Raw genomic sequence first — 15,028 nt, 5'->3', positions numbered from 1 at the left:
CTAATCATTGAAAGCCCTGGAGTCCTGTCAACATAGAAAAACCTATATATTTACTTTCTATGAGTAAGTTAGATTGCCAAAATGTGCAATAAGGATGGCCTGGTAGATTTCTTTTTTAAACAGGTGGGATTTTTTTTTTAACTAAACATTAGAAATAATGGCTTTGTTTCATAAATAAGTTATCCAAATGAGTCATAGTTTTAGTGCACAAAAAGAAATTAATTATTCATAGCTTGCCAAACTGTCACAACAGCAAAGTCTACCCATAGAAAACAGTAACCCATTTAGACTGCATAATAGACTGCATCTATTAGTCAATCAACTATTCAGGGATTCTAACCCAGTAGCATTCAGGAAGTTATAGAGCAGTTTATAGAATATATAAATCAGTGACCAGGTTATCAATCATGAAAATGTTTAAGTCTATTGCATGTTTTACAAAAAAAAAAAAAAAAACTATGATATGTTAACTATAATTTACAAAGTTATAGGAGCACTTTATAAATCACCCCTTCTCTATCTATCAGGACACAATGTATGCCAACAGATACTGCAATGTCATTGAGCTGAACATAAAGGACAGTTTTTTAAAGATGTCCTTATTTAATTTGTGAGTGTCTCTTAAAAAACAGTGTAGAAGCCAAGTTTCAGAGGAAACAAAAAGAACCAGGGTACTTCAGCTCCAATATAGTAGCACCCAGGATTTTTAAAAATCTCAAATGATGACAATTCAGTACTACAGTGATATAAAACTCCTTTACTTGACTGGATGGAATACTATTTTCACAGATATTCTAATCGATCAGGGGAAATTCTGTTCAGGTGAAAATATCCATGTTCTACAAGGCTGGGAATTTTGCACTTAAGTCTATTAAAGTGAAATGCTCTTTCTACAGGGAAGTACTCTGTAAGTGCAACAAATCATGGAAACCAATACTTGAGTTTAAGATACTTAAACCCTTGGCATTTCAGTCTCATATCAAATGGAAATAAAATTAATAATATGTTGAGAATTACTGTGAGAATGATTGAAAATTTCAACCTAAGTGTGGCCACAAACAGGAAAGTCCTTTCCATAAGATTCATTAAGAAGTGAAGGAAAAGGTTGTTTCCTTTCATAAAGTGTGTTTCTGACAAGGTTGTGTGCAAAGTGCTGCTGAGAAATGTGAAACCAAAAGATTGATAACATTTATCTTTGATTGCTAGGAATACCTTACTATTTACTCTTCACTTCAAAAACTTTCAATTTATTATGTATATATAATATATAATTATATATGTGTGTATATATAATCTACAGTATTTGCTATAATCTATAGCAGTTACTATAGATTGAAAAATAAGCTTCAGTCTTTGGATAATTTGTGCAATTCCCAAAGATTAAAATATATCCATTTTGACATATATGAAAATACTATCTACTCTCACATTATTTCCAACAAACTTCACCACTTGGTTTGGAACAGATATCTTCCATTTTTTGGAGTACAAGAACCTCATGTATAAAGCTCAAAACAGTTAGAAGATGCTAAAGAACATGTTCAGCTTCAGAATGTCATGAAATATATTTGCCTTTCTTTCTTAAAGGCCCAATTGCTGTGGTCAACTTGCAAAAGAGTGCTACTTCATTGACTATAGAAGGTCTTAGAGAAGGTTCACCAGGATTTCCCCCTGGAAAACTTTCTTTTGTGAGGACCATGTTGGAATACATGAAGCGTCTCACACCAGCTGCCTAGGGGAGAATTAGACATTTGTTTTGCCAGTAGTGATGCGGCAGGCTAGGAAAACTCATGTTTTTAATAGTTTTTAAGAATGCAATTGTTCCATTCACTGGTCTATGCCTATAGCTCTGATGGGTGTTGTTAATGGTTCCTTTAGGGTCTTCTAGGGGCAATGCTGCCTGCTAAGGAAGCCAGTGTCTTTTGTTTATCTGCTGTGAGCTGCTTGAATATCTCCTCCATGGAGAACCATAGGAGAATCGAGAACCATCCCCACTCCCATGTTCCATTCCTTGACATGTGTCCACTATGTACACGATGTGAGCAAACCCACTCCCACCATGGTCAGCTACCTGTACCTGTGGTGTTTGACAGATTGGCTTCCTCTGTCAGGAGAAGGTACCTCAGGGAATGACTGGGGGCCACCAAAACTTGACTCCATCATTTTCTCCAGTGCAGTCACAGGATGCCTTTCCGCCTTTGAATACTGTAGGAAATCACAAGCAGAGTTGAACTGGAGGTACATTATGAGAAGAGGGCTGACAACCTGAGAGTTAGGCATCAAAAGTTACAGAATGCCAGTTTTGCCTGGGTCCTAACCAGGCCATCGACAGTGACTCACGCATCCCATTTCTTACACACTGAATATGAACACAGACCCCTCGGTCTTCTCTGAGATTAAATAAGGGCCATTGAAGAAGAATCCTGAATCGGTCTTCTTAATGCACTCCACATCCATGACACATGGTGTCTGATAGCCAAAAGGCACAGACAAGTATATTTTATTTCATGCAGTTTATATAAAAAAAAAAAAGTTGGGCTACTAATAGAGATCTGATAGATACTGATGTCAGGAAACTTCTAACATTTTGAGAATTGTAGAGGACATTGATTCAGATACCTCTCCCCACCACACTCCACTGCTCTTTCACCATTACCAGATAATTACTATGTGTGAATTTCACTCTTTATGGTTCCTAACCCTTGGTTTTACCTTTGACTCCATCTCATGAGGCACAGGAATATGAAGAAGATGAGCTTTAAGATGTTTGAGTTTTTTTTAGGAATATTATTTCTGAACCAGAAGAAAAAAGTATCAGGAAAGGAGACTCATACAGCTTGACCCATGTGCTACTGGTAGTAGCTTCCTGGAGTTTCATCCTTACATAGAATTTAAAATCATGTATGATATAAGAATGAGAAAGAATTAAGTAACCAGAAGAAAAATGAATCCAAGAGCACAGAGTGAGCTATATTTGATTATGAACTCATTGTAAGAATGGAGGTTTTAAGATTGAAACATGAAACTAATTTCAACATGGCTGGAAATTCCAACAAGAATGAATAGACCAGAGAAAAGAGAGATGCAAATTTTAAGAAAGGTAAACAACCTCTCTCCCAAAAAAAATATCCTGGCTATAGTTGAGAACAGTGTTAGGATAAAATGTGAATGCTGGCTAATTTTATGCACCTATAAAATATATATGTACACACATTCAGAGATATAAAGAGAAATAAATTGAAACCCTAATTCAAAAACTAATAAAGAGAGTGGATGACAAAGAGAATGGTAAATTGGAAATAAAAATGCTGGGATAAGAGAAACTATCAATGATGACAATAGCCGGGGATAATTAGATTTGACTATTAAGAGATATTCACACACTAACAATAACTTCAGTCACCTATGTGAAAGCACATTTGAAAGCAACAGAGGAAAAGAACAAATAGGATGAGTGATGACACCCCAAATTATAGAAAAGATAACTTATAAAGTAATAGTACCAAGTAAAATATAATGCCATGCCAAATTTGTTCTAAAAGAGACCAAGATGGATATTTCATTTTAATAGAAGGAAATATCTAGCATATTTATAATTTTTTTTATCTAAACAGCTTCAAAAATACAAAGTAAAATTAATGGCATTGCTTGAAGAACATGTGACACACTCAAACGAGTTGAGCAGTTTAACTACCTGTTACAGAAACACGGGAAGCACCCAAGTCAGGAAAAATAGTTAAAGTATAAACATGCTGTTGCAACTATTATCCATGAAAGTAAATGTTTTCCACCTTTAAGAGCTACATGAAAACAAAATAATAATGAACATATTAGAAAAAATATTGGATATTGGGATAAAGGTGTTGGAGTAAAGATCTTCATTGTGAAAGGCTTTCTCAACTAGTCCCCAAATCAGAAACCATTACACTTTTGATATTTTGACTGCTCATGATGTACTTATAGGAAGGGATGCAACTGCACTCAATAAGGGATGACAGAAATTGAAATTTCAAGAATATCTACTAAAGTACACACTCTAATCCTAGCCACACAGGAGGCTGAGGCAGGAGGACTGCAAATATTAGGCCAGCCTAATATCCAGACCTTAGGAGACCCTATCTCAAAATAAAACATAGAAAGGGCTGGGATATGGTTCAGTGGTAAAGTGCCCCTGGGTTCAATCTCCAGTACCGAAAAAGAAAACAGAGAGGGAGAGAGAGAACAAAAAGAATATCTGGGAAAGGCAGAATGGATAGTAAATTTGGGGGAAACAAATCAGCAATGTTTTTCAAAATTTTAAACACATGCACTCTGCAATCTAAAAGATTTCTTCTGGCAATTTTCTCAATGACATATATGGAAAAGTGTAATGTAATTCTTTAGGTATATCAATAGTACAATTTTTAGTACCCAAAAAGAAAATTATAAAGGAGAAACAAAAGAGTACTGTGGAGACATTGAAAAGATACAAATAAGGTACAGAAGAGTACACATATGAATCCATTTGTATAAGTAATGAAAATGCAATATATGGATATACATTGGTGAATGTGTTAATGCACATTTAGCTTTGTGTTTATATGCATTTTATGGACATATACACATTTTTCTGTATGTGTTTTTCAATGCAACCACTGAGGATGTAGATTTTTAAAAGCAAAATAAAGTGTTTACTATTAATTGGGTGATACCCTTAAAGAAAGCATAGTCACTACCTCATAATATATGGTCAAAAATGGAGTACATGTATAACTGTGGTCCCCTAAGACTGACAGCTGAAAAATGCCTATCACCTAGTGATACCATAACATAATAGTGCAAATATTACTCATGTTTACAGTGATGCTGGTGTGAACAAACCTGTACTGCCAGTTGTGTAAAAGTATAGAGTGTGCAAATTTTACATAATAATGAAGACTGGTAGTGTTTAGATATTTGCTATACCATACTTTTTAATCATTATTTTGGAATGTAATCCATATATACATACACACACACAAGTACAAGTTTACTGTAAAACAGTATTTTATGCTTGCAGCAGCCTCATAAGTCTTGTGTTTACCACACCTCTTGATTGTATCAAGATACCATGCCAAGTGATTGACCTACACCAACTAGATTTGTGTTATTATACCCAAGGATGTTTACATAATGATGAAATCACCTAATGATGCATTCCTCAGAAGGTGTCCCTATCATTGAGTGGCACATGACTGTATATAGTGAATACGTCTGGTAACTTGGGAAATGCCAAGGTTATCTTTTTAAGTTCAAAGTTTTAAGTATAGGTTTCATTTTCAAGTACTTTCAAAATAAGCCACATAGTGGCAGTAATGACTACATCTTAAATGGAATCTGAATGCTACAAAAATGGACCTGTAGAAGTTGGCCAGGCTTTTCTAAAACAGAATAAATTGACACGGAATGAAAAGAAGATATGGAGATAACTTGCAAAAGGTGATTGTTTTCAACAACCCCCAAATAATGAAAATTTGATAATACCTCTTTGTGTACTTTGTTACTAATTAAAGTTGTGTCTTAAAAATTATCTGTGGGAAAAGTCATATGAATGAATGTGTTTACTGAAGTGTAAACAGCATACTGAATTTTTATCTGACATCCAGATTCTATAAAAGACATATTAGAGTTTACTTACTTTTCCCCCAACTTCTACTTAATTGGTTTAGAAGATAAACTCAGATGTCACAGAAACAAGGAGGATGCTCTGGGTACATCTAGGGCAATGTAAGCAGGAAGGCTGCTCAGCCATTGCAGAGGTAGATCCTATGGCAACATCAGCCAAAAGACAGACTTTTCTACAGAAATTGCTAAATCACTATGTCTGTAACCCACATCAAAAAGTCTAATTTGGTTTTTATCCCTTAGTTCAATGTCTGCTTTGAGTTCTGAGAGGGAGGGCTTTATCCAGAATCCCAGGTGAAAGTCATGAATAGAATCAATCTTTTACTTATTTTGCTTATTGATAAATATTTTCTAAAGCTTTTGTGGAATGTTTGGATTATTATACTACATAATTATTTTCACTTATAAAATAAATTTGTTCCAACATTTATTATCTTAGACTTTTTTCTTTCTCTTTTGGTACTTTATTTTAGTAACTGCATTTAACCTGAGACTCAGATTTAAATTGCTGGTATTCCTATCCAGGGTTGAGATATGTGGGAATATTAAAGATATAATAATTTTGCAGTCCTCCAAGTTGACATTTCATGCATATTGGCTCAAAATGAATATTAGAGATAGCTTCCAATTTCAGCTCTGACAAGAACTTTAAAGTCATCATTCCTGTCCAAGAATAATAGAAGAAAACAACTACAAAAGAACTGAAAATTAATGACCATTCTTGTATACATCAGATACTTGAGTCATAGGGTAGGTAAAACACTACCCTGAGTCTGGAAAGATGAGGGCTACAAAGATAGCCAAGAGCCAAGATAGGCTTACGTTTACCTGTAGTAGAATCTACTGGAAACTAAATTGGTAGGAATGCTTAAGCAGTATTTAGGGGGAGGGGTCTTGAGATTAAACTCAGGGGTGCTTAACCACTGAGCTACATCCTCAGCTATTTTTGAGAGAGGGTTTCACTAGGTTGCTGAGGCCTCGCCTTGAATTTGCAATCCTCTTGCCTCAGCCTCTGGAGTCACCGGGATTATAGGCATGTGCCACCACACCCAGTTTAATCAGTAATTTTGAGCTGCTGAAATCCATGTAGTCACAATAATTAGAGCTAGGATCATCTGGGGGGGTGCTGTCTCATGGAAGGTGCTCTTCTTTCATGGGATTTTACCTCTAGGAACTATACTAGCATCTCACAGAAATCCAAAGGTCATCATATGCCTCTGTGATTAAAAGGGAAAGACAACCATTTTGAAACATACAGCATGCTCTATAACAACTGCCTGCATTTCAGTGGAAAATAAGACCTCACTAAAGCCTGTTTCACCTAAAGAAAGGACATTTCCAACTCCACACCCCTGTCCCTGAAGGATCCATTCCTGTCTCACATAACAGTAGGAAAAGGCAAAGAAGCACTTGTGAAGGACAGGGCTCAGGAACACAAGACTATTGAAAATATGAAATATAATAAGATCACAGAAGAGTTTCCTTCTACCATATCCACATGACTCCACTACAGTTGCAGAGGATTACAGCTGAAAAATTTGCAAGAGCAGACTATTGCATTCTTAAGGGAACCTAAACATCCAACAGAGATAAAAACCAAACAAGCAAAACAAACATCAGGGATTTTAAAGCCCCTGGCATCTATGGCTATAGTAAACATTAAGCCAAACCTAACATTAGCCAGATTAACATAAAACCTTACAATGAAGGTCTATTTACCTTAGTTCCTACTCCCAAATGTAGTTATGTTCATTCCACCTTTGAACAAAACATAGGGTATGCTAAAAGACGAGAGAAAACAATGGAAAAGAAACAGAACTCATATCAGAGAGATGTTGGTATGATCAAACAGGGGATTTAAGCCTGAAAAATGTGATAAGGACTTTACAGGAAGAAAACAGACAACATGGAAGAACGGATGGGCACCATAAGTATAGAAATGGAAACTTTAATCAGTAGTCAAAAGCAAATACGAGAAATAAAAAAACACTATAATAAGGGCTGGGGATGTGGTTAAGTGGAAGAGTCCTTGCCTAGTATGCATGAGGCCCTGGATTCAATCCCAAGTACCACAGAAAACATTATAATAGAAAAAAATGAAGCACCACTTGAGAGGATTATCAACAGAACCAAAGACAAAATACTCATACACACATGACAATATCCAAAACGTATGACCTAAGCATGATTAAAATAACAGAAGAGAGAAAATGTAGCAGGAAAAAATTTTGAAATAATGATGATTGAATTTTTCAATTAATAATGAAAACCACACCACAGATTAAGGAAGTTTATAGCATATTTAAACTACACAGGTTAAATCCCCAAAACCCAATATGATGACATATAATGTTTAAAAAATTGGGGGAATATAATCTTACCTATAAAAGAAAAAGGTTAGGAAATACAGCAGGCTTCTAATTAGAAACCAAGCAAACAATAAGGCAAAAGATTGAAACATGTAAAGAGGTAAAAGAAACAACAACAACAAAAAAAAACTAGAATTTTCACAGACAATAAAACCAGGAAATTCATCATAAGCAGACCTGTCCTGCAATAATTCTACAAGAAGTTCTTCAAAGAGAATGAAAATTATGTAGGTCAGTAACGTAACTCTAAAGAAAGGAAGAAAAAGTGTCAGAAAAATAATAAATGAAAATAAATTTTAAAGTTTTCATTTTTCTTAATAGAAAAATATTCAAAATAGCAATAGCATGTATTATGTGATTGTCACAAATTATTGACAAATTTCATAAAGTATTGGGAATATTTGTTAAAGTGTGTATAGTAGTTATAAAGTAGTAAATTATTATTTTAAAGTGAACTTAGATTTACTGTAAGTGCATTTTCAATTCTTGAGCAACCACTAAAAAATAAAAAGTAAAATTGATGTGGTGAGAAGGGAGGAAAATGAATAATAGAATGATAAAAACAAAGTGTAAACACAGATTTTGTTTTAAAAAAAGGACATAATGTTTATGAGAAAAACTTTAAAGACACATGAGTAAAGTGGCCACCAGGCTAACACTGATCCTAAAGAAGCTGAAGTAGCTCTATTTCAAAACAAAATTTCAGGTAAAAGAAGGATTAAAGAAGTATCATTCATAAATGAAAAGGTGTCAATTCTCCAAGAACATAAAATACTTAGAACCTAACAAGAGAGCGTCAAAAGGCATAAAGGAAAACTGAAAGAAAGATAAAGAGGTATCAAACTTCCATCTATCAGTAATTCACAGATCTGTCAGGCAGAATAATCAGTACAAATGTTATTGACCTGATCAGTTTTTTCAATCAAGTTGATGTTTGTGGAATGTTACTTCCAATGCAGTAAATTACACATACTTCTCAAGCTAACATAGAACATGAACCAAGTTAAAGTATGCCTTACAAAATTTAAAATGAATTTTAAAAGCATGTTTTCAGGGTACATTGGAAATAAGCTAGGGATTAGTACAGAAAATTAAATAATCCCCAACTATTTGGAGATTCAAGAATATACTTGTAAATAACAAAAGTGCCAAATAATAAGCCTTAACAGAAATTTAAAAATATATCTAAATAGAACTTACCGAAATTTGCATGAGGTAATACTCGCAGTGATTACAGAAAATTTTATAGCATTAAATCCTTATATTCAAAAAGATGAAAAAGATGAAAGATCTAAAATCAATAATCTAAATTTCCATCTAAGCAAACTAGAAAACAAATAACAATTTAGACCTAAAACAAGCAGAAGAGAAAAATAGAGAAAAATCAACAAAAGAAAAGTTGATTCTTTGAAAAGATCAATAATGATCATTCTCTACTCAGACTTACTCAAGAGAAAAAGGGTTCAAATTACCACTAACAGGAAGAATAGTTGAAATGGACCAATTTATTAAAAGGAATACACAAAATTTATATGAGGGGGTGGAGATAAGTGTAATAGTTCTAGATCCGTTAAAGAATTACAATTATTAACAATATTATTTGGAGTGCTGCTTGAAGGAATGCAGATTCTGACAAGGGAATCTGAGGTCTCACAAAGGTGAGATGGGAGTCAGGGGGTCAGCTGCTCTAAGCAGCTTTGCAAATGATTGGAGTTTGTAAGTCTGGAGGTAAAAGAACCACACACAAGCACTGTCCAACAAACTCATACAGCACAGAGGTACAGCACAGAGTCTGCTGAATATTTAGTCTGGAACTGAGCCATTAAGTACATGGATGGCAGATAGTAGGATCCAATGTTTCCCTAGTGGAGTGGGAATTTATAGATAAGCAATGAGTGGAGGCTAGGATGATCCTTGTAGCAATTGGTTAGCGTTGTGGGGAGACATCAGCATGCACTCAGGTTTAATGAAATACAGAAATGATCACAAGATTTATAGAGGCGTTTGTTTGTGAGAGACAGATATTTAATCCCGAGAGCCCGGAAACAAGACCTTTCCAGTAGAAATGAGCTCTCCTGGCTCTGAGACCTTGTTTCTACAATGCTATTGGAGAAATATTTGAGTCTAAGATTGGAACAGGTAATATGCCAAAAAACCTGGAGCATCTTATAGTACTCAACAATAAAAAATAACCTCAAAAACTGGTATGGCAATAACTTCTGATTCATTCTACTATGTACATATGTAACTGTATGACTGGTGGGATTCTACATCATGTATAGCCAGAAAAATGAGAAATAATATATGATGTATCAAAGTGCATTATACTGTCATGTTTAACTAATTAAATTAAAAAAATTAAACTGATATGGAATTAATAGCTTATACCAAAATGGGCAATTGAAAGATTTGTCAATAGTCAAAGCTAGAGTAACTTGAATACAAAATAAAGTTGTTATAAAATTTTTTGGATTCTAAATCAAAGTATAAAATAAGTATCCATGAGTTCATACTGATAAAACAAATGATGGAATAAATTTAAAAGTGGGGGAGAAGAAACAAGCCCTTTGCAGTATTATACAAATAATTTTTATAGATAGTCCACTTCAGGAAGAAAGATCATAATTCCTCATTCCTTAAATGTGGGCTATGCATAGTTACTTCCTTCCAAAGAATACTCTGCAAAGGCAGAAGAAATTAACTATCCTTAGAGTGCAGAAACATGATAAATATTGCCTCTGGCAGATGATATGACAAATATCAATAGTGACAATCATATTGATGGTATAAACCTTTGATATGTGATGAAATGACACCTGCTATCTTTCTCTGAAAAGCCTATAACCTCAATAAAATCATGAAAAAAACATTCATAGATTCCAAAAGGGGAGCATCCTATAAAATACTTGACCAGTATTACTCAAAACTGGAACCAAAACAAAGAAAAGTTGTTGCAGTCAAAAAGAGATAGAACTAAATGTAATAGCAGGTCCTGCATGGGACTGGAACAAAGGAAGCAATTAAATGGTAAAATCTTTTTTTTTTTTTTTTTTTTTTTTTTTTGTGGTGCTGGGGGGTAAAAATCTTAAGACATTTGAGTCTAATCATGGATTTTAGTTAATAACCATTGATTTTGCCTAATTAAAACAAATGCACCATACTCATGTACAATGTTAATAATAGAAACTAAGTACAGAGTATTTGGGAACTCTTTGTAGTATCTTCTCCATTTTTCTATAAATCAGAAACTGATTCCTGATGGGATTAACTGAGTGGTAACTGGAGGCAGGTGGATGTGGCCGGAGGAAGTGTTCACTGGGGGCATGGCTATGGGGTATGTATTTTGTATTTGGTGCATGGAGTGGAGTCTCTCTGCGTCCTGATCTTGATGTAAGCTGCTTCCACACACACTGCCTCACCTCTAGCCCCAAGGAATGGAGTGGGCCTTCTATGGACTAGGACCTCTGAAACTGTGAGCCCTCAAACTTTTCCTCCTCTACAATTGCTCTGGTTTGGTCCTTTTAGTCACTGCAGCAAAAAAACTGACAGTAGCTTTTACATGCACAAGCCATCCTATAAATAGGGCTTTGGGCAACTATGATATGTGGGACCTTGGAACAAAGCAGGAACACAAAATGTTATTTTTTAAAGCAAAAGACACACACAGAATTTAGAGACTAAAGGCAGCATTTAGCCTCCCTTTAGTTTCCTGAGAAAGTCAGCTGTATGCTCTCAAGGCATATTTCCCAGTCAGCAAAACAGTTCATTTATACCCCATTCTTTACAAATAAGCTTAACTAATCAGGATCACAACCTTTGGACATTTAGGTTCTGAGCTGAAAGCCTGTATTACAGTTTCATCCAAAATATGTTTAGCTCCATTCCTTGGAGGAATTACTGTCTGCACTATTTTATCCACCAGATCATATGTGCAGTGAAGCTTAAGTGCTCAGGTCAGTTGGCTGTCTGACCCTCAATTTTAACATCCTAATACTGCAAAGTTAGGCAGTTGACCCCATGTTCTTTCTTTCACCCAGATCCAGATTTTTTTGCATACACATTTTAGTAACATCTCATTTGGCATAATACACAAAATGTCACTTTGGTAGTGAATAAGGAGATGTAACAATAGTCCATTCACCGGTCCTCTCTGCAAAATCTTAAGTGATTTCCTTTAAAACCTATACCCCCAAAAGGTTCTGGCCAACAATGTTATTTCTTGAGGAAGTCCTTATTCTAGCTGGCCTCCCTGAAAGCCTCACCTTGCGGAGGTGCTTCCTGGTGGTGCTGAGGCTGCCCACTGCTGCCTGCCCCTCCTGCCTTGCTTAAAACGCACTGTTGGTGGTGCACCAGAATCAATAGAACAGGCTCATGTTGACAGAAGAGCAATGACATTGTTGTTTCCAGGTCTGGCACAGGCACACAGTGGGAGTCAGAAGGTTAAATGAAGTGGGGCCTGTGTTGGAAAGCAATGTTGACAGAGCTGATAATCACCTGTTCTGAAATCCTGGGCAATGAAGACAAGAGAGGGGACGTTTGGAAACAGTTTTAAGTGTATGTCACTCTGCATTGCTCCTAGCTCATCTCTGCCTATGTGTCAAGAAGTTCTTTATGGTCAGTCCAACTATGAGCCCAGAGGGTGGAAGAAAATTGAGTGGCTATGACATATTTTCAAAAGGAATTTGAACTAGCTATGAACACAATTAAAAAAGCAACTTGAACATTATTGCCATTTTGAGAATTTTTGCACCACATTCCAAAATAGGAAGAACTCTAATAAATGCAGTAAAGCTGTAGCACATTTCCTCTAAAGCAAAATAATGTAACTATAGACCTTCTCTAGGGAGCAGGAGCAGCAGGCTCACCTTTTCCCTGTCCCCAACCAGGTGCCTCTTCAGCTAGTGGGACTGAGCATGTGCACTATCTCTAAGATCTTGGCTATTCCATTGTCAGGTTGATTCCTCAGCCTGCCTGATATTTACTGTAGGCCTTGGCACATGTTCAAGTCCATGTTTGCCTGTGAAATTATTCAATTAATGTCTGTCACAGTAATCAGTAGACTCCTTGAAAACAAAAACATTTCATGTGTTATGAGAATTCTGAGTCATGATAATTCATCATGCCCCTGGTCCTTACTAGGCACTGTCTGATAATAGTTATTTCATTTATATTTGAATGAATAGATGAATGCATAATCTATATTAGGTCAGTGAGTTAGAATATAATATTTCAAACAAGAAATCAAGTTTTATATTAGAACTACTTAAAATTAACTTTAATTAATACTACAAGAAATTACCTCTTCTGACATCAGCTCTGCAGATAATTCGATAAATTTCAATTCACTCTCAGCAATCAATTCAAATGTCCAGGATGTTAGGTGGCATTCAGATATCCTTTGTTGAATTCAGAGCTTAATTTTCATTCTGTTAGCGTACCCTGACTTAAAGTATAAATGTTTTAAAGTAGTATGTACTTACATACTTGTCTACTACTAGTCTGTGAGCATCCTGAGGTCATCAATAACCTCTGTATTTTAATCTTTCCATATAGTACCCAAAATAGAAAAATATTCAATAAGCATTACTAAATAAATGTATGCCTCAAATTGTTAAGGTTGTACTGGGCATTCTCATTTTTCTTCAGTATACAAGTATTAAGTTTTATCTTCTGATTCTTTCTCAGTGAATATGACCTCCTGTAAACCAACCTACCTACCTACTTTCCTTTCTCTTTCAGAAAAAGGATTGAATGCAGGGATACTTTACCACTGATCTACATCCCAGTCAATCACCATTGCACCAAGCTCTTTAAGATGGTTATTGGATCAAAGGTAGGAAGGGCTATATAATTTTTCCCCTTACTTTGTGATCATTTTTTTCCCACTTTTAAGAAAAGAACAGCTCTTTCTCACTCAGGGACCCAGTAAATAAGGTTAGTTCATCTCTTTGGGTCACAGAGACTTAGGCTGTAAATGAAGGTAGGGGCTAGATGTTTGTAAGGCACTGCCAGATTAATCTACCCTCATTCTTCGGTCTCAGTTAAGGGCTTCTAAATATCATGTTGTTTCACTTGACTAGGTGTTTCACATCTTGTTAAATGACTGTAAAGTGAAACCCTTCCCCATTAATGTTTAATGAAGTTAAGGGAATGCCAGACACAGACAATTCATTTGTGAAACACTACCATTTGCAAAGAATTTTAAGTAGTTAACCTGGGCTTCAGGATAAAAGACAGATTTACCTGAACTGGTAATCAAGTAGGAAATTTTTTTTTCTGGGAAGGAAGATAGTGTAGCTGGACACCTATTACCCTCCTTGTAGCAGAAATGAATGCTCAGCAAGAAGACTGGTGATGGACCTGGGTGTTCAGAATTTCCTACTGGAAATGGACAGTTCATTTGCAATTTGATTCTGGACTTCCTAGTCACTCTTGACTTTTTAAATAGGATAATTTTCTGTTAGAGAGTGGCCGTGCATTATAGAGTGTTTATCAGCAGCCCCGATCTGTACCCACTAGTTTCCAGTAGTAGTCTTTTCCAAGGTGTTTACAGCCAAAGTATTTTCAGACTTTGCCAAATGTGCAGGAGTGGTAGGAACAAATTTCCCCTGTTGAGAGTTAATGAATTTATAGATGTGGGTTTATCTTTAACCTATTCACTAGTTGTCTAATAGAAGTAACTGTCTAAGTTCTTAGTCTCATTTCTTCCTCCTAGATAATATAAGTTAAGAATTCATTGTGAAAAGGAAAGGAGACAACCCATTTGTTATTTACTATGATAATATGTTTATGCTCAGCACATGTTATTTGCTGTTTTTATGATGACTACATCATTTATCTTTTTGTTATTATTGACATGGGTATTTCCTCATAATTCTTGCCAGAAGAAAATAATATGAAAACCTACAAAGCAAAAAATGCATTTTAAATTTCCTTTGACACACATCCAATATTCTTAGCCATATGTCACATGACTAACTGGTTTCCCTAAAACTACCCATAGTTTGCTTCCTGGT

The 15,028-nt window shown here is 35.4% G+C and overlaps 1 protein-coding gene across 4 annotated transcripts in view; it reads right to left on the bottom strand.

Annotated features, from left to right (window-relative positions):
* The window catches only part of Nrg3 (neuregulin 3), a 1,024,256-nt gene that overhangs the window by 11,601 nt on the left and 997,627 nt on the right, over window positions 1–15,028 (bottom strand). For all 4 annotated transcript variants that reach the window (XM_047553330.1, XM_047553332.1, XM_047553333.1 and 1 more), the window contains one exon: window positions 2,078–2,205. In XM_047553330.1, the coding sequence (XP_047409286.1) occupies window positions 2,078–2,205 (128 nt within the window). The remainder of the gene's footprint in view (window positions 1–2,077; window positions 2,206–15,028) is intronic.

The sequence above is a fragment of the Sciurus carolinensis genome, chromosome 5, assembly GCF_902686445.1.
Source record: "Sciurus carolinensis chromosome 5, mSciCar1.2, whole genome shotgun sequence".
In the NCBI taxonomy this organism is placed as follows: domain Eukaryota; kingdom Metazoa; phylum Chordata; class Mammalia; order Rodentia; family Sciuridae; genus Sciurus; species Sciurus carolinensis.
Note: the sequence above shows the minus strand (reverse complement) of the source record. Positions and strands in the feature narration are given on the sequence as shown.